Here is a 19,772-nt window from a genome sequence, read left to right on the forward strand (position 1 = left end):
CAGTATAAAGTCAAAAGGGCAAAGGAGTAAAGATAACAAACCTTAAACAAATCAATCAATCAATCAATAAACAAAACAAATAAATAAAAATCTGCATTTTTTTGTGACTGGGAACATGCAATGAAATAACATTTAGGTCTACCAAACAGCAGGTGCAAATCCAAACTAAATAAACCAAGGACGAAGAATCAGGAAAAAATTCTCTTGCAGGAACCAGGAATTTATTTGTTAAAACACTCGAACCACCAGGTTAAAACCAAACAAGAATAATCCACTCCACATTAACGTTATTCAAAAAAATATGTTTTCGTCACAAAGCTGGACTTCATCAGATGATCACATTACCTCCAACAATCCCCTTTTATATAGCATTCAATAATATCATTATTCAATTATTGTATTTAATTGAATTTAAAATGTTTTTCTTAAGAAACCATTTTTCTAAAAAAACATTTTAATAAAAAAATGCCTTGGAATTCATATTATATATTTCCTTTTCTTGCTATACTATAATGCAATTAAAATAACATTTAATATATACACTTTTGATATCTTAAAAAGTTTTAAAAATTTAAAATTCTTTTAATAAATTAAATCTATTTAAATATTTAGGTCTAGACTGACCAAAAAGGCTTGAAGGGAAAGAAGGGGAAGGGAGTCTGCAGTGTCAACATTACACATTGTGGAATCCCAGAATTGTTTAGATTGGACAGCTCTAGAATGGGCTCCTGCTTTCTTTGGAACAAGGTAAACATTATAGGTTCATAGGTAAGTACTAGGCTATTGACCCTAGGGCCTATATAAGCCTAGCCAAAAAGGTACCCTGGCTTTTGCCACCCAAGAAAATTATTTTCCTGTGCCCCTGTCGAGCAGAGCCACAGAAGTGATCCCCGGGGTGAATTTCCTATTTCCCATCCAATTATCAAGAATTTTTTTGAAGAGTGCTAATGAGAAGCTCTGTTTTACATAGATAGGTAGTCTGAAGTCTCTGGGACAGGAATATATATCCCTCCAGCATGTTCTGTTTATTGTGGTGACAAGGTTTAGGTCCCTATAGCGTGTAGCTTGGATGGATTGGGATTTCTTTAAGTGGAGCATGTCCAACAGCTCTGGGTTTGACATAGCTTTGTATGTTAGGCTGGATTGGGATTTCTTTAAGTGGAGCATGTCCAACAGCTCTGGGTTTGACATAGCTTTGTATGTTAGGCAGAGATTGCCTCTGAGTAGGCAATATGCGACAGAGTAAAGCTGGAGTTTTTTGAGATGGTCTGCGTAGGTCATCTGTTTGAGGCCAGTAATCCTCTTTGTGAGGGGTTTCTGTGGCCTTTCCAGTTGTAGATGTCTTTGTGAGGTACATACCAAAAGGGGAGTTGTACTCTATAATGGGTCCAATGAGTGGAGGGGAACAATGACCTCTTTTTCTGGATGAGAAACCTTTTGTGATGAGGTGTGCCACATAGAAGGATTTCCTGACCACTGTAGCAATGTGATTATCAAAGGAGAGACTACTGTCCACCTGTGCCCCAAGGTCTCATCACACTTTCGGTGTTAAGTAGACTACCACCTATGTGGTAGTTCATGGGTACAGAGTTTTTACCAAAGGGGATGACAATACACTTTTTGGCATTGAGCTTCAGGCCATGGCTTTGACACCAGGCATCTGTCTCAGTGAGGCCCTTCTGTAGGATGTCCACATCGTTAGGAATTTTGATCATGGCTCCTAGTTTGCAGTCATCTGCAAACTTTGCTAGCCAAAGACTAAAGTTGTGAGAAAAATCCTTGTCCCCATTGACCTGATGGCACTGACACTATGACCCATGAAGAAGCAAGCCTGGAATGATTTGAGATATAAGATGAAGCTGGTCCTCTGGGGCAAAGGAAAGCCTGATGGTATGGGAAGGGAAGCATATGTATCTGTAACCCTGTTCTGTAATACTTAGAACCAAAGAGTCTGTGGTTATAACCTTCCATCCAGAAAAACAAAGAGAAAGGTTTCCTGCAATTTTCTGAGGAAGGCAAGGGTGGGGAGGGCAGGGATGAAATCCTGGGAAAGGACAGTCATCATTTTTTTCTTTGGGAGTTGGATCTCTGGTACCCATTAGATTTTATTTTGGAGTTTATTTGTTACCTTCCTTTGAACTGTTCTTTCTCTGTCTTTTGCTGAACAGATTTGAAAGATTTGCTGAAAAAGGGACCTAGATTGCCTGGACATTTCCTTTGAACTTTAGGAAAGTACAATTATGTAAAATCTTACTTTAACAGTAGATCTCCTCGTCTTCACTCCTGCAGTATTCCTTACATCTGGGATTCCCTGTCTACGACAGCCTGATGTCTGGCCAGTATACCAAAGCCTTAGGTTGCTTTAAAGTAAGCCGTATGCCACACATATACCCCTCGCATAGTGCAGGGCATAAAGGTGACATTCAGACGTACCATGCCCAGAACTCATAGCCCCAAGTAGGAACGCCAGTCCAAGGAAAACCAAGAGGTAACCAGTACATCCAGAAGAGAAAAGGACCAGTGGGGAGGAGGGAGGAAGTGAATGCTGCAACAGTGAAGGAAAGGGCATCTACTGTTATGGTAAGATTTTACACAGCAGTACTACACCCTTTCATGTCACTGACTGTTGCAGTATTCCTTACATCTGGGAAAATGCCAATGCTCAGGAAGAAACTTGGGAGGAGGAAGGACCAGCAGAGTCCTTTAGGAAACCATGAAGGATAGCTCTAGCAAATCCAGCTCTAGCTCTGGAGATTCCATTCAACTTGTACTGCTCCGTAAAAGTATGCAGAGAAGGTTCAGGTAGCTGCCTCTAGAATAGAATTAATATCTAAACCCCTGAAAAAAGCACCAAAAGAAGCCACAGCTCTAGAAGAATGAGCCTTTACAGAAGAAGGAGGGCTCTTAACATGAAAAGGATAACAAAAGGAAATAGCTTTAGAGATCCAAGATGAAATAGTTTTCTTGGATATAGCTAATTCTAGGAACCTAGGATGAAAAGAAAAACACTGATCAGATGTTCTAACAGACTTAGTCGTATCCCAATAAAATCTGGGCTGTCTATGCAGATCCAAAGTATATGAAGCACACTCTCACTGGCAGATTGTGGAAATGGGGAAAAAAGCAGGCAAATGAATAGACTAAGTGACAACTCATTAACCACTTTGGGCATAAAAGAAGTATTAGTACACAAAGACACTCTTGTCCTTATGAAGCACCAAAAAAGGAGGACAAGCCATAGGGGCTTGAAGCTCAGACACCCATCTGGCAGAAGTATGGGTTAACAGAAGAACAGTCTCCAACAGCAATATTGCAAGGAAGCTGAAGCAGCAGGCTCAAAAGGACCAGAGTCAATTGTTCCAAGATAAAATTAAGCTCTCAAACCCCCTGGCTGTAATGGAGGCTAGAGGAAGAAGAGTTTGAAAGAAGAAATGAGAGTTAAGGCCTTGGGAGGAGACAGGGATGCCAGCATAGGCACCATTTGAATCCTGAAACCCAGAAAAACATGATCCTGAGAAGGAGTCAGATTAAGACTTTTTGAAGTCTATGGTGAACCCTTGGCTTTGAAGAAGGGAAATGGCAAAAATGAGGATTTTACAACAGAATATCTGCAGAGCAAGCCTAAATCAGCAGGTCATCCAAGTAAGGAAGTACTTGGATCCCCTTGAAGCCTACAAAAAGCAATCACAGGAGCGAGACATTTAGTGAATACCCTTGGGGAAGTAGAAAGGCTAAAGGGCAAAGCAGAGAACTGAAAATGCCAGGAAGCAGAGAAATGCAAACATTTCCTGAAAAGGGGATGTATCGGAATGGAGAGATTATCCTTCAGATCCAGAAACACCACATAAGCCTGAGGAAGCAAGAGAGGGAATAGAGTCTCAAGGGACAGCAAGCAAAAAGTGGGCACCTTCAGAAAAGTGTTTAAATGACCGAGGTCTAGAATAGACCTCAAAGTATCCTCTTTTCTGGGTATTAGAAACATCCTGGAGTAAACCCCCCCTCCCCATTGGGACACACGCACTTCTTGAATATGAGTCAAAAGGTCTGAAAGCACCTCTGGGGAAAAAGAGGAGTTGTTCCTGAATGGGCTGAGGAATGCCTACAAAACTGGGAAGGGATTAATGGACAGACCCCAAGAATCCTAAGCAATCTGAAGCCAAACAGGAAAAAGAGAAAGAAAGAGGCGAAGAGAAACAGCAACGTGGCTGAGAAGAAAAGGACAGTCAGACAGCACCAGGTTTACCTGGAAAAGATGACTTCAGAGTCCCTGAAGTCGGAGTAGCCTTAGCAGGATGAGCCTGTTTGACACTCTTTTTGCCCTTAGGAGAGCGAGCAAGATTGCTTGCGAACAAAGGCTGGCTTATTGGGGTAGCTTCTGTGAAATTTATGAATAGGAGAGACAAACACATGCTTGAGTTCCTGTAAAGCCTTCCCCTTATCCTGAAGTGACTTAAATCAGAAGCAGCCTCCCCAAACAAGTGTTTTCTTATCAATAGGGGTACCCATCAGCTTAGCCTCGATATCATCAGGAAATGGCTGAAGTCAAAGCCAGGAATACCTCCTCATCACTGACCCGAAAGCAGCAGCCCAAGAAAAAGAATCTGCTGTATCGTAACTACACTTGATGGAATGACGAACCACATGTGAGGAAGTCACCAACAAGGAAACAGCAGAAGTCTGGATGATTAGAAATAACCTGACATGCCTTAGAAAAGAAAACCGACACATACCTGGACACATGGGTCTGATAATTAATAGCTCTAAAAGCCACGGTAGCAGAGGTGTAAACCTTCTTACCTAGCCTTTCCATGGTTCTGCTGTCTTTATCAGAAAGCAGCAACCTGGGAGAAGGAAGCAATTGAGAGGGCTTATCAGAGGCTACAGACACCACTGAGGGGTCAGCAGCAAGACACTCATACAAAAAATGACATTCCTCAGGCACAGTATAAAACCTATCAGGTTTCTTGGGAGCAGGCGGCTGAGAATCAGGAGCTTTAGAGACATTTAAAAATGCTTCAAACAAAGCAGCCAAAACAGGAGGAACAGCAGAAGGTTTTGGTGATTCCATCTGCAGCAACTCATAGTACCTCTTATAGATATCACAGACCTGAGCACAACCTCATTTAAAAAACTCGATCATTCTGGAGATTGTATCCCCAAATGAAATTTCTTCAAAGGGAGTAACAGGACTGGTAGATTCCTCTTCCTCAGACCCATAGTCCAAAGGAGAAGGAATTTGAGAAGCGTAAGCAAGGGATTCCTCATCAGAATCTATCTCCTCATTAGAGGATTCCTGTTTCCTCAGTCTTTTCAGTGAAGTAGAGGATCAAGGGGGAAGTAGGAACAAACCCCCCGAGGAGGTTTCAATGCCATCAAAGCACTGAACAAACCCGGAGTGAAGGCCTGCCACTCACTCTGTGGAACCCTGGGGGCAGGAGAAACATGTTTGTTTTTTTCTTTAATGTGACGTCCGTCTTGTAAAACTTGTAAAGCTCTGACCCAGGATGGCATTCAATAACAGTAGTAAGGACTTCTTGCCGGACTAAACTGGAGGATCACCCCCTAAGAACCTCCAAAATAATCAACCATGGTCCCCAGTGAACATCTGAAATGGACGTCTGCAAAGCCTCATCGAAAGTGCTTAAAGCCGGATTTCCCGCCAGTCATGGCACAGGAATCCAACAACAAAGCCGGGTGAACCTCCGAGTATTCACTTACCTCAGGAGAAACATCCAGCAGAGGCTGGACAGTGAGAAATTCTGGCCTAGGTTTTTTTTATCCTTCTTTCCTGATGGCCGACTCTCCGGCAGGAAGTTCCTTCCATAGTATCTTTAGTGAGAAGCTTAAGCTGCTGATTCTCCACATATAACGCTAAGGAAGAAAGCCTACTATGCAGAGTTTTCGGTTCAAGAGCTTGACAAATGGAACAGGACGTACGGTCATGTGAGGCGCCCAGGTAAAACAAATACTGTTTATGGTGGTCTTTATGGGGAATCTGTCTCCCACACTGGCGTTTTACCTTTCTTGGATGACATGAAACACCAGAAGCAACCAAATAGCAAGAAAAAAAGAAATCCCAACAAGGGACTTCTCTGCAATGCCTCAGAAACCAGCAAAGGAATGTAGGCATTCAGACCGATGATCGAGAGATGGCATTCAGACTGGCAGCAAAGCAGTTCTGAGAATGGTATGTCTGGACATCACTTTTATGCCCTATACTATACGAGGAGCATACATGTGACGTATGGCATTCCTTAAAACAACCTAAGGCTTTGGTATACTGGCCGGACATTGGGCTGCTCTAAGCAGGGATTCCCAGATGTAAAGAATACTGCAACAGTGACATGAAAGGACATCTGGAATCAGAAAAGCTGTTCAACTCCTTGCATGAGTTTTACTCATTCTTCTAGATTTTTGAAAACTTCAGCACAGACATTTTCAAACAGCAAATCTTTGTCAGGAGTGGCATTTATCAACTGAGCTTTAATATTATCAGGGAAAGATTATAATCTTATCCAAGCATACCTTCTCATAACAGTACTAGCTACAGCTGCTCTGATGATACCACCCAACAGCACCGTAGCTGAATAAGGATGTGTGTTTGCCTACCTGAGTGAAGGAGTTAAGCATGTCGATAACAGTAGACTTCTGGGTCAGAGTTAGGCTTATTAAAGGTTTGTTCCACATTGATAAAAATAGATAAAATGAACTCAGCCATGTGGCTTTGGCAACAGTAGCAACTCTGAACATGTCCTCAGAAAACAGATGTCTAAAAGGAGTCACAACCCTATCACCCACAGTGTGAGCTGAAGAGTGGACAAGTGAGGATGGATGACTGACCCCTTATCCTGTGTGAGGAGGTCCAACTGGAGAGGTAATTGTGTTGATTGCCCCTGGCCAGACGCAGTAAGAGGGGGAACCAGTTCTGTCTTGGCCGAAATGGAGTCACTAGCAACATTTTTTGGGAATTCAGTTGAATCTTCTGCAAGACTCTTGAAAGTAGAGGAAGAGGAGGGAAGCCATACAGAAACAAGCCCTTCCAAAGAAAAGAAAGGGCATCTGTCTTCCACATAAGATGACATGGCACTCTGGAACAGAAAAGAGGGAGATGCCTGTTCAGAGTGGAGGCAAAAAGGTCTACCCGAGGAATATCCAACCAATGGACTATGTCCAGAAACACGTCAATGTGAAGCATCGTTTTGTGAGCCTGTGTTTTGGACCTACTAAAATATTGTGCTCTGAAGGAATACACACTGCTTGGAGAGTTAGCTGACAACTGATATCCAGATCCCATGTCTGAAGAGCCAGCCTGCAAAGAAAGCAAGTCTTCATGCCCCCCCGCACTTGTTGACATACCACATCACAGTGGTATTGTCTGTGTAAACCTTCATGGACCTGGAAAGAGCACAGAGTGAAAAGCCTAAAGGGGCAGAATCAGAGTTCTCATTTCTCTAAGGTTGATATGGTCTGACTTCTGATGGGGTATAGCCAGAGACCCTGAACTTTCAGGTGACCACAGGAAGCTACCTACCCCATGTCTGAAGTGTCAGTTAACAGTTCTTCAGAAGAAGCTGAAGGCTGAAAGGGTTGAGGGTAAGTTACTGTATGTATCCACCACTCAAATTCCTGCTTGAGACAAGGAAGGAGAGGCACTCTGAAATCCAGAGAGTGGTAATGCTGAAGCCAAACTGACTTGAGGTGCCATTGATGCTTCTGCAAATGCAGTCTGACAAGAGGGAGACTGGAATAGAAGAGGCCATCAGTCCTAGGGCCTGAAGAAACTCCCTGGTTGGAATGGCAGGCAGAGGAAGAAGAAACTGAAAAAGTTGCTAACAAAAAAAACATTGGTGGTAGAACAGAGGTCAACACTGGTACTGTCTGAATTCTGCAGCTCAAATACACATGATCCTGAGATGGAGTACAGACAGACTTTGGAAGTTGATAGTGAACCCCAGAATTTGAAGGAGAGATATGTCCAACTCCAGAGCTGTAACAAGCAACTGGGAGAGGGTGCCTGAATCAACATCTAAATAAGGAAAAATCTGAATGCCTTGGAGCCTGCAAAAAGACAACCACAGGAGTTGGGCATTTTGTGAATACCCTTGGGGCAGTAGAGAGGCCAAAGGGCAAAGCAAAGAATTGAAAATGAAATAAAACACAAAGAAATGCAAAAACTTCCTGAAGAGAGGGTACATAAGAATATGAAGGTAAGCACCCTTCAGATTCATGGGCACCAGAAAAGCCTGGGGCAGCAACAGAGAAAACGGGGCTTGAAGAGAAAGCAACTGAAAGGAAGAAACCTTGAGAAAAGTGTTGAGCAAGGAGAGATCCAGAACATGCCACCAAGTGCCCTCCTTTTGAGGAACGAGGAACATTCTGAAATAGAATCCCTTTTCTACTTGGGAAGGAGGAACAGGCTGAATAGTTCCGTGGTCCACCACAGACTCAAGAATCTCTAAGAAATGAGGAAGCGGTTTTCAAAGAGGTTGAGGAATCCCTGAAAAAGTAGGGAGAAACTTACTTGCCATGAAGTAACCTGACGGATGATGGACAGAATCCAAGAATCTGAGGTGATGAGTTGCCAGTTTGGAAGAGAGGGAGAGCCAAAAAGACAAGAGAACCTGGCCAGGGGTGGGAGTGGGGCAAAATGTCAAAGAGAGGTAGGCTTGTCAGGTAAAGGAGGATTGTGGGTCACAGAAGCCTGAGATGTTTAGCAGGAGGAGCCTGCTTTCCACTCTTCCTCCAAGTGACCTGAAGAGGCTGCTTATGATCTAAAGCAGACCTAGTAGGATAGTTCCTCTGGAACTTAGGGATGGGGATAAAAAACATGTTTAAGCTCCTGCAAAGCTTTACCTTTTCTTGAAGAGACAAACATATGAACAGCAGAAGTCTCAAAAAGATTTTTATTATCCAAAGGAGCAACCAGCATTTTTTCATTAATGTCTTCAGGTAATGATTGCAGAAAAAGCCAAGAACAATGCTTCATGACAGAAACAGCGGCATCATAGCATCACTTGACAGAGTTGTGAGCCACCTGAAAGGTAGAACTCAAAACAGAGCGAGCAGAGGAATTTCCTTCAGAATCAGGGAGGTCAGAAATACCCTGACAGGCCTGGGCAATCAAGGCCAGAACATATCTGGTCATGTGGGACTGATAACTAATGGCCCTAAAGCCCAAGGTGACAGCAGTATAGACCTTCATTGCAATCCCCTCCATGACTCTACTATCATCATCCAAAGGCAGCAGCTTGGTAGAGGGCAAAAGTTTTGAAGGATTTTCAGAGGAGACTGACGCCACAGGTGGATCAGCAGAAGGACACAAACAGGAACTGAATCCTCAAAAACCTTATTGAATCTGTCAGGTTACTTAGGAGTACGTGGCTGAAAAATCAGGATTCTCAGAGGCAGCTATAAAGGTCTCCAACAAAGCAGCCAACACAGGAGGTACTGCAGAAAGTTTAGGCATGTCCACCCAAAGCAACTCATAATACCTCTTACGCACTTGAGAAGAATCCCTCTTAAAGTATTCCATCATTCTGGCTATTGTGTTCTCCAAAAGACAGCTCCTGCAAAGACTCAGGGCTAATAGATTCCTCTTCATCACAGCTATAAGCCAAGGGAGAAGGGATCTGAAAAGAGTAAGACAAAGACCTCTCATCAGACTCTACATCCTCATCTGAGGAATCAGATTCCCTAGGCCTTTTAGGCGAAGCTGAAGTCCAATGTGGAGGAGGCATAGAAACCCCTTGGGGAGGCTTCAGGGCCTTTAAGGCATTAAACAGGCCTTGAGGGTCCTAAGTATATACAGAAGACTGTTTAGTTTTCTGTTTTTTTCTTGGTAGGGATGTCATCTCTAACAAACATCAGGGGTTCCGACCCCTGATGAGATTCAAGAGGACCCAGAACAGCTACCCTAACCAAAATTTGCAGAATCCCTCTAGGACCCTCCGAGATGACCAAAAGCGGTTCAACCTCAAAGTCTGGAACACACGACTGCAAAACCTCAAAGGACATGTGAAAGTAAGGATACATGCCAGCCTCCGAAAGGGTCATGGCAGTGGAATCCGAAATAGACAGTGGACAGCCTACACAGCTATCACTCGCTTCTAGAAAGATGTTCGATAGAGGCTGGACAGCCAAAGAATATGGCATAGATTTCTTCTTCTTGCTTAATGGTACTACCACAAGGTTAACTGATTCAGCCATGCAACCCTGGGCTAACTGTTTAACCTGCGGGTTCTCAAAACAGATAGCAAGGGAAATCAAATAGCTTCTAAGAGTCTTAAGCATAAACTACTTAGAAATACTTTATGGGAAGCACCCAAAAAAAAAAAACACTGTTCGTGCTGACCCTTATGGGGGATCTGCCACCAACACTGACATTTTCCTCTTCTTAGATGACCTGAATTCCAAGTGACCAAAAGAAAACTAGAACAGTAAGAGAAAAAAAAAACTTCATTTGGACACTTATCTGATGACTAGATATCAGCAGAGCGTTCAGACAGAAAACTGATGATGGCACTTGGATTGGTAGCAAAGAAGTTCTGGGTAACTGTGTCCATGTCACCTTTACGCCCTGCATCCTTTGTGGGGAGCATAAATTGAGCTATCCTTGGCAGGAGATCCCTAAAGTGAAGAATACTGCAATAGTGATATAGAAGGACATCATATATGCTAATTTTCATACTGTTCATGTTTATCACAGTTAATATACAATTGAGAAGATATATCCGTTAGTGGTAAAAACTATGAGTTGCTGGTCTTGTGCTCCTACAGTCTCTGTTCAAGAAATGCTTAAATTGCAGGTACCTTTTTTTCTAGGTCCTGTACTACCAATATTTATATAACCAGAAAAATAAAAAGTGGGTCTACTTTACTAAGTCAAACAATAACTGCTCAAGTTTCATAGCAATCTGTAGCAAGCTTTTTTTCTTTTTTTTTGCAGGAAGCAAACCCCCACCCCCACTTGTGGGTGGCTCCGTTCCTATAGCCCCAAACTATAAATGTACTGCACCCAATGTTACCCAAACTCAGAGAAAGGATATTTACACACAAAGTCTTTGCATTTAAGTGTCTCACACTGGAAATGACAGAATTGTATTTAGTTGTGAGCAAACAAGCTTTGAGTAGCTGAATGGTGACTAAAACATAACATACACAGTTGTAGTTTCAGTTTAAGAAACTGAAAGTCATACAGTTCATAATAGTGAAAATCATTATTTTTTTTTACTTTGCATACACTTCTTTAGTACAATGATTTGATGTTAAAAGTTTTTTTTTTTTTTTACATAAACTGTACACGGTTGTTCATATGCCATGCAAGATGTATAAACAGGCACTTGCTTAAGAGTAAAAGGAATATGGGTATTGTGTTACTTCAAATTCAAAACACAGAGTAATATGCGTGCTACTCATGTAAAAGTTTTTAAATTCATTTCTTAAAGCAGAATGTTTTTATTATTCAGAATGTTGCATATAGAGGAGAGTGATCATAAGAGACTCAAACAAACTTGCCTTTTCTCCTCCACTTATTGTGACTGTGATGTTCTTCAAAGCCAGATCTAAATCTGTCCTGTATCGCAGTCCATACTTCGTAAATTCAATTTTTCCCTCATGAGGCCAGTTTTCTGGTGGTGAATTGTCCTTTATCGTCCAATCCGCCTACAACAAACACACATTTTCATTTTTTTTAATTATATTTAATGAAACCATAAATTGAATAATTTTTAACTAAAAATGTAAAACTATTAAAATATTAGCAAATGAGTACATAAAATATGGCAAATGGACAGTATATCACAAAGTTTAATACTCACAAAACCTATCAAAATAATCCACCTATGGAGGACAGAGATTGTGATGGCAAATATACAGTGGATGTAAAAAGTTTACACACCCCTGTTAAAATGCCATGTTTTTGTGATATAAAAAAAATGAGACGACAATAAATCATTTCAAAACTTTTCCCACCTTTAATGTGACCTATAACCTGTACAATTAAATTGAAAAACAAATCTGGTAGGGGAAAAAAATATAAAAAATAAAAAACATACAATACGTTGGTTGCATAAGTGTGCACACCCTTAAACTAATACTTTGTTGTGTGTGCACACCTTTAAACTAATACTTTGTTGAAGCACCTTTTGATTTAACTGCAGCATTTAATCTTCTTGGGTACACACCTGTTATCAATTAAAGAGACTCAGATTAACCCCAAATAAGGTTCAGCTGTCCTAATAGGATTTTCCTGATATTTACTCAGTTGCCTGCCATAGCAAAAGCCATGGTTCGCAGAGAGCTTACAAAGCATCAAAGGGATCTCATTGTTGAAGGTTATCAGCCAGGAGAAGGGTACAAAAACATTTCCACAGCATTGGATATACCATGGAACAAAGTGAAGCCAGTCATCAAAAAGTGAAGAAAACATGGGACAACAGTGCCATTGCAAAGAACTGGACGTCCCTCCAAAATTGATGAAAAGACAAGACGAAAACTGGTCAAGGAGGCTGCCAAGAGACCCACAGCAACACTGAACAAGCTGCAGGAATTTCTGGTTGGTTGTGTACTACATGTGACAACAATCTCCTGTATTCTCCATATGTCTGGACTATGGGGTAGGGTTGCAAGACGAAAGCCTTTTCTTACACAGAAAAACATCCATCCCTGGCTAAAATTTGCAAAATAATACATCAAGTCTCCCAAAAGCATGTGGGGAAAATGTGCTACAGTCTGACGAGACCAAGGTTGAACTTTTTAGCCACAATTCCAAAAGGTACATTTGACGCAAAAACAACACTTCGCGCATCACCAAAAGAACACCACCCCCACGGTGAAGCATGGTGGTGGGAATATCATGCTTTGGGGTTGCTTTTCTTCAGCTGGAACTGGGGCTTTAGTCAAGGTGGTGGGAATTATGAACAGTTCCAAATACCAGTCACCTTTTGGCCAAAAACCTTCAGGCATCTGCTAGAAAGCTGAAGATGAAGAGGAATTTCACCTTTCAACATGACAATGACCCGAAGCATACATCCAAATCAACAAAAGAATGGCTTCACCAAAAGAAAATTAAAGTTTTGGAATGGCCCAGCCAGGGCCCAGAGCTAAATCCAATAGAAAATCTGTGGTGTGACCTGAAGAGGGCTGTGCACAAGAGATGCCCTCGCAATCTTACAGATTTGGAGAACTTTTGCAAGGAAGAGTGGGCAAATATTGCCAAGTCAAGATGTGCCATGCTGATAGACTCCTACCCAAGATGACTGAATGCTGTAATTAAATCAAAAGCTGCTTCAACAAAGTATTAGTTTAAGGGTGTGCACACACAACAAAGTATTAGTTTAAGGGTATGCACACTTACGCAACCAGCGTATAGTACATTTTTTATATTTTTTCCCCTAATAGATTTATTTGTTTTTCAAATGAATTGTACAGGTTATAGGTCACACTGAAGGTGGGAAAAGTTTTGAAATGATTTATTGTGGTCTCATTTTTTTATATCATAAAAACCTACAAATTTAATAGGGGTGTGTAAACTTTTTATATCCACTGTAGACAGCTTGCTCTACCTTATCTATTTTCCAAAATAAAGGATGAACTAAAGATGTTGCATGACTAACCGTTTTATTTACTTATATTCTAAACACTCCAAAAAACAGACTGACTGTTGGATGTCTTCTTGATATTTGCTTCTGTTTTTGACCCTACTGATGCCAGACAGGTGTTCATTTCATCAGTATTTTTTATGAAATAATACTACATCCCACTTCCACTGGGCCAATCACCTTCTAACTTTAAATTGTGCCCTATTTTACCTGTGAAACCCTTTTTTGTGAAAGCTGGTACTCACACAAACTCCTATTGTTGTGCAAGTTTGTAAAATATTTACACCTAATTCAGGTTAATCCAGAGTTTTACACAGTAAGCTACACGAGTCCCCCTTGACATGGCTTCTTTCAAAGACAAAGAATAATCCTTGCAGCTCTCTTATAAACTACATTTAACCATTATTTGCCCTTGCAGTGCATATGGTTTCTAGAGCTGTGCATAATTCCTGAAGATGGTTCCTACCAATTACCTTCAGAGAGCAAAATTTTCAGTTGGCAATTCCCTTTCTTTGCATCACTGTACTCCTCTAAAGCTTTCACTGCGAGCATCTTAAATTGACTAATCAACATCTCCAAAACTACTGCTGTTTGCCTGCTTTTTCTTTGTAAATGCTCTCTTGTTTTTTATTCCGTTTATTATGTAGGTCAAGTTAACTTGCCAGGTCTTAGGTCATGCCTTCAATTTTGAAAAGTCTCGTATCAACCTTACACAACTTTGTCTCATAAATAAAAAGGAAGACTTCCTTCCAGCTCTTCAGCAATATCATTTCAAAAAATACTGAAAGTGTCTGGCTTAATTATTGACATCTACTGCACTTTTTAAGTCACCATATTTCATCTAAAAAATAAGTTATGTCTTACCATAACGTTCCATCTGAGGAGTTGATGATCTTCCAGTCATCACTGATGGGTTCAGTTCCGAGCCCTCGGAACCGAGTCGGCCTAATACCAAGCTCGCATACACCAAACATTCTCGAGCTAAGCTGCTACCCACAATGCCCTTCTCCCGGTTACCTCAGATCAAGTTTACATGCAACATATAGGAGAAAACAGAAAAACAGAGGCTATTTCAGCGCAGAAAAAACACCACAAGGACCCAGAAGATCCACCAAGAGCCTTTGGTGGGGGACGGTGGGAGGGTGTGATAATTGGAAGATCATCAACAACTCAGATGGAACGTTATGGTAAGACATAACTTTTTTATCTGAAGTTGTTAATCTTCTTCCTATTCATCACTGATGGGACAGAATCCCAAGCTACTTGGAGAACCTGGGTGGCCCTTATGGAAGAACATTCCTGAGAACAATTGAGATGAAGGCCGCTCTTCCCCTGGAGACCACATCCAATTTGTAATGTTTGATGAAGGTATGGGGGTTAGCCCAAATGGCTGCTGCACAAATGTCATCCATGGAAGCCGTGGAGTGAAAGGCAACCAAAGTTGCAATGACCCTAGTTGAATGAGCTTTGATTTGAACAGGTTTAGATTCATTAGCAAGGCAGTATGAAAGGGTAATACAATCTCTGAGACATTTTGATACAGCACATCCCATTCTTGGGCCAGAAAAAGAAATGAAAAGCTGGTCCGACTTGCGGAAGGACAGTCCTGTTCACGTAGAAACGTAGTTGTCTATGTATGTCCAGTGAATGTAGGCAGTATTCTCCCTTGTTGGAATAATTTGGGAAAAACACAGGGAGCTGAATGGACTGCTTAACAGAGAAGTTGGAAACCACTTTGGGGAGAAAGGATGGGTTAATACGAAGGGATACTATGTCCTTATGGAAGATTAGATATGGGCTCATGACGTATAAGGCTTGTAACTTAGATATCTGTCTGGTTGATGTGACCACTACCAAAAACAAAGACTTCCATGACAGGAATTTTAGATTACATGTCACAGCAGGCTCAAAGGGGGGTAGAGAAAGAGACTGTAGAACATGAGAGAGATTCTATGTCTCTACAGGTTGCCTGATAGGAGGTCTGCTATGGAAAACTCCCTTGAGAAAGGTCTTGCAAAGTCAGGTGGAGATAAGAGGGAAGTCATCCAAACCGGTTTGGAAATTGGAAATAGCTGCTAAATGTACTCTAATATTAGAAGCCCCACTGTCAAACAACTCAGGAAGATACTGGAGTATAGCAGCTGTAGGAGTTGAATAAGGATCTATCATGAGATTATTAGACCAGATAGTGAACCTTTTCCACTTGTGTCTGTAGAGTTTTCTGGTGGATGGCTTATGGGAGGCCAGAATAATATCACAAACAGGTGAGGAGAGAGTTTCCTGCCTGGCGACTAACAGAAGTGGAGAAACCAAGCTGTCAGTTTGAGAGTGGACAGATTTGGGGGAGTCAGCCCTTGTGGGTCCAGGATGCAGAGAGGTTGTAATAGGTGAGGTGGGAGGAAGGGAAACCACACTTCTCAAAGCCAGAAAGGGGAAATGAAGATTACTTTGCATCTCAACTGGATTGCTTTCTTTAGAAATAGGGGTATCAAAGGTATTGGAGGATAAGCATAGAGGAGACCCGCAGGCAAATCGTGAGTCAAAGCGTCTCTCGGTGATTCCCAGTCATCCAAACCGTTTTGGAAATTGGAAATAGCTGCTAAATGTACTCTAATATTAGAAGCCCCATTGTCAAACAACTCGGGAAGATACTGGAGTATAGCAGCTGTAGGAGTTGAATAAGGATCTATCATGAGAATATTAGACCAGATAGTGAACCTTTTCCACTTGTGTCTGTAGAGTTTTCTGGTGGATGGCTTATGGGAGGCCAGAATAATATCACAAACAGGTGAGGAGAGAGTTTCCTGCCTGGCGACTAACAGAAGTGGAGAAACCAAGCTGTCAGTTTGAGAGTGGACAGATTTGGGGGAGTCAGCCCTTGTGGGTCCAGGATGCAGAGAGGTTGTAATAGGTGAGGTGGGAGGAAGGGAAACCACACTTCTCAAAGCCAGAAAGGGGAAATGAAGATTACTTTGCATCTCAACTGGATTGCTTTCTTTAGAAATAGGGGTATCAAAGGTATTGGAGGATAAGCATAGAGGAGACCCGCAGGCAAATCTTGAGTCAAAGCGTCTCTCGGTGATTCCCAGTCTGGGGGAAAGAGGGCAAAGTAGCTGCTGCATTTTTTGTTTGAAGGGGAAGCAGAAATATCACAGCAAGGCTGGCCCCAACGGCTGAAGATTTCTGCCATCACATTCAGGTTGAGAGACCACTCGTGTGGATGGAGGATGCATCTGTTCAGCCTGTCTGCAATCACGTTGGAGCTCCCTGGGATATGCGTTACAATAAGAAATCGGTTGGAAGCCATCGCCCAATGCCAAATTCTCATGGCCTCATGACAGAGTAGGATTTGATCCCTCCCTGTTTGTTTATGTACCAGACAACAGACATTGTCCGACTGGATTGCAATAGTTTCTGATGGAAGGAGCGGATGAAGTGCCTGCAATGCTAACAGCACTGCTCTTAACTCCAGGATGTCGATATACAAATTGACCTCCAAGCTGGACCACATGCCTTGGACCGTCTTTCCCTGGAAGTGGCCCTCCCCACCCTATCAGGGAAGCATCCATGGTCACTGTGGCATTGGGTTGGGGAGCCTGGAAGGGGCGGCACCAAAGATTTTCGTCTGTTCTCATCCACCAGAGGAGATCTTGTTTGCAGGAATTGGTGATGAGGATCTGTGAGTTTAGAGGATGGAGACTGGATATCCACTGGGACAAAAGGAGCCACTGTAATAGTCTCATATGCAATCTTGTCAGGGGAACAATTGAGATGGCTACCACCATAGACCCCAGAGCCTGTAGAACTTCCCTTGCAGACACCTTCCATCGACAGAGTATCACTTGTACTTGCAATCTTAATCTCTGAAGTCTGTGAGGAGGGAAAGAGACTTTGCTTGTTTGAGTATTGAATACTGCTCCTATAAATTTCAATTGTTGGGTAGGATGAAGGTTGGGTTTTTCCCAGTGAATTGTGATGCCTAGTAACTCCGCCAGTGCCAAAGTGTAGCGGAGGGCCATGACCAGTAGGCGCTTGGTGGGGACAGAGAGGAGCCAATCATCTAGATACGGAAATACCTGGAATTTCTGTAGTCTCAGATGAGCTGTTACCACTGCTAGGCATTTCGTGAACACTCTGGGGGCAGTCAAGAGAATGAATGGCAGGGCTCTGAATTGGTAATGATCGGCTCCCAGCCAGAAGCAAAGGAGACACCTGGAGTGCTTGTCCACTTTTGATGTGGTAATACACATCCTGGAGATCTATCAAGCACATCCACACACCCTCCCGAAGAAATGGGAGAATGGATTGCATCGTGACCATGTGGAATTTGTTCTGAACTACTGATATGTTTAGTTGGCTGAGACCCAACATGGGTCTCCAGTCTCCAGTCTTTTTTGGCACCGAAAAGAACCTTGAGTAGCAACCGGATCCATACTGGTCTGGGGGGACTTGTTGGAATGATAGTTTTTTATGCAGCTTTTTTATTTCTGAAGCTGCTTCTTCCCTTTGTATGGAATGTCAGGAAGGCATTTTGGAGGTCCTGGGTAAGAGATTAGAGGGATGTAATAACCTCTGGAAATTATTCTCTGCACCCACTGATCGTTTGTAAGTGAGTGCCAGGCAGCTTGGTGCAGAGAAAAATGAGCCCCGAATGCTTCCAGAGGAAAGCAATCGGGCAGCACTTCAGGAGTGCTGTTAAGGTCGTCTGGAGAAAGAATCTCTGTAGTCCTGATTTTGGGGACCCTCTCTGCCCCTAAAGGGGCATCTTCCATTACTGGAACCCCCTCTACCTCTGAGGGAATCCTCACCATGTGCACTACGGAAAGGGCCCTGAGATTTTTTGTGCCATATCTTTCCACTCCTCTGGTTCCTGGAGAAAGAGTGCAGAGGTTTGGAAAAATGCAGGCCAATGACAGACCAGGTTTTTCTGTCCTGCTCGCACCTGGCTAATGTGTCCTTTACTTTAGAACCAAACAAAGCGGATGGTTCAATTGAGGCATTCAAGAAGGAAGACTTGAAGGAGTCCGCAAGGTCACAAGTGCACATCCAGGCGTGGCATCTCATAACTTTTAGTTATGTACTCACCATAACTTTAGATGTTTGGGATCCATCTCGCCTACATTCAGTACTGATGGGCTCGGAGCCGATCCTCTGCCCCGACTCGGCACGCTATGCTATAGAGCGAAGCCTCTTATTGGCTGAGCTATTCTCTATCCCAGGATGCACCACCACTAATCCCGCAGATCTTGTTTGTCCGCATTCATGCACACACACATAACTTGTTTATATAACATTGCCAGATGTTTCAAGAAGAAACAATAGAATTCGGACCGTCCGATCTCTTCTGATCTCCAAGGCAGGGGGAAGGAGGGTGGGTTATTGGGAATGTAGGCGAGATGGATCCCAAACATCTAAAGTTATGGTGAGTACATAACTAAAAGATGTTATGTGATCCTATCTCGCCTACATTGAGTACTGATGGGACAGCGTCCCTAGCACCTAAATCCTGGGTGGCTCACTGGAAAACAATCCTGAGCACTGTGGAACCAAATGAAGCTCGCCCCCGAGATGCCACATCCAATTTGTAGTGGGAAATGAAAGTGTGCGGGGAAGACCACGTAGCCGCAGCACAAATGTCACTAATGGCAAGCTTAGAATGGAATGCTATTGAGGTAGCCATAGCTCTTGTAGAGTGAGCTTTGACAGAGGTCGTAAGCTCTTTATTAGAAGAGGAATAAGCTTGACTAATACAGTCCCTGATCCATTTGGCAATAGTGACCTCTTTGTGATGGCTTTGCCCAATTTATTATCCGAAAAGGATACAAACAATTGATCTGTATTCCTTGATTGTTTGGTCCTGTCTAAATAAAACCGCAATTGCCTGTGGACATCCAATGTGTGGAATATGTATTCCGCCTTGTTTGAGTACTTCGGAAAGAAAACTGGAAGTTCTAATGACTGTTGTAGGCAAAAACTGGAACAAACTTTAGGGACAAAGGATGGATTAGGCCTGAGAGATACTCTATCTTTGTGAAAAACCAGGTACGGTGGTTTTACAGATAGAGCTTGAAGCTCTGAAACCCTTCTGGCTGAAGTAATCGCGACCAGAAAAGCAGTTTTCCAAGACAGAAATTTCAAATCACATGTTGCTGCCGGTTCGAAGGGGGAGGAGGT

The 19,772-nt window shown here is 42.5% G+C and overlaps 1 protein-coding gene across 2 annotated transcripts in view; it reads right to left on the bottom strand.

Moving 5' to 3' along the window:
- Positions 1-19,772, bottom strand: part of ABCC1 (ATP binding cassette subfamily C member 1) — a 1,301,041-nt gene that overhangs the window by 172,130 nt on the left and 1,109,139 nt on the right. For both annotated transcript variants that reach the window (XM_044089159.1, XM_044089158.1), the window contains exon 27: positions 11,515-11,661. In XM_044089159.1, the coding sequence (XP_043945094.1) occupies positions 11,515-11,661 (147 nt within the window). The remainder of the gene's footprint in view (positions 1-11,514; positions 11,662-19,772) is intronic.

This window comes from Protopterus annectens, chromosome 12.part0 (assembly GCF_019279795.1).
Source record: "Protopterus annectens isolate FY-2018-M chromosome 12.part0, PAN1.0, whole genome shotgun sequence".
NCBI classification, from domain to species: Eukaryota; Metazoa; Chordata; order Ceratodontiformes; family Protopteridae; genus Protopterus; species Protopterus annectens.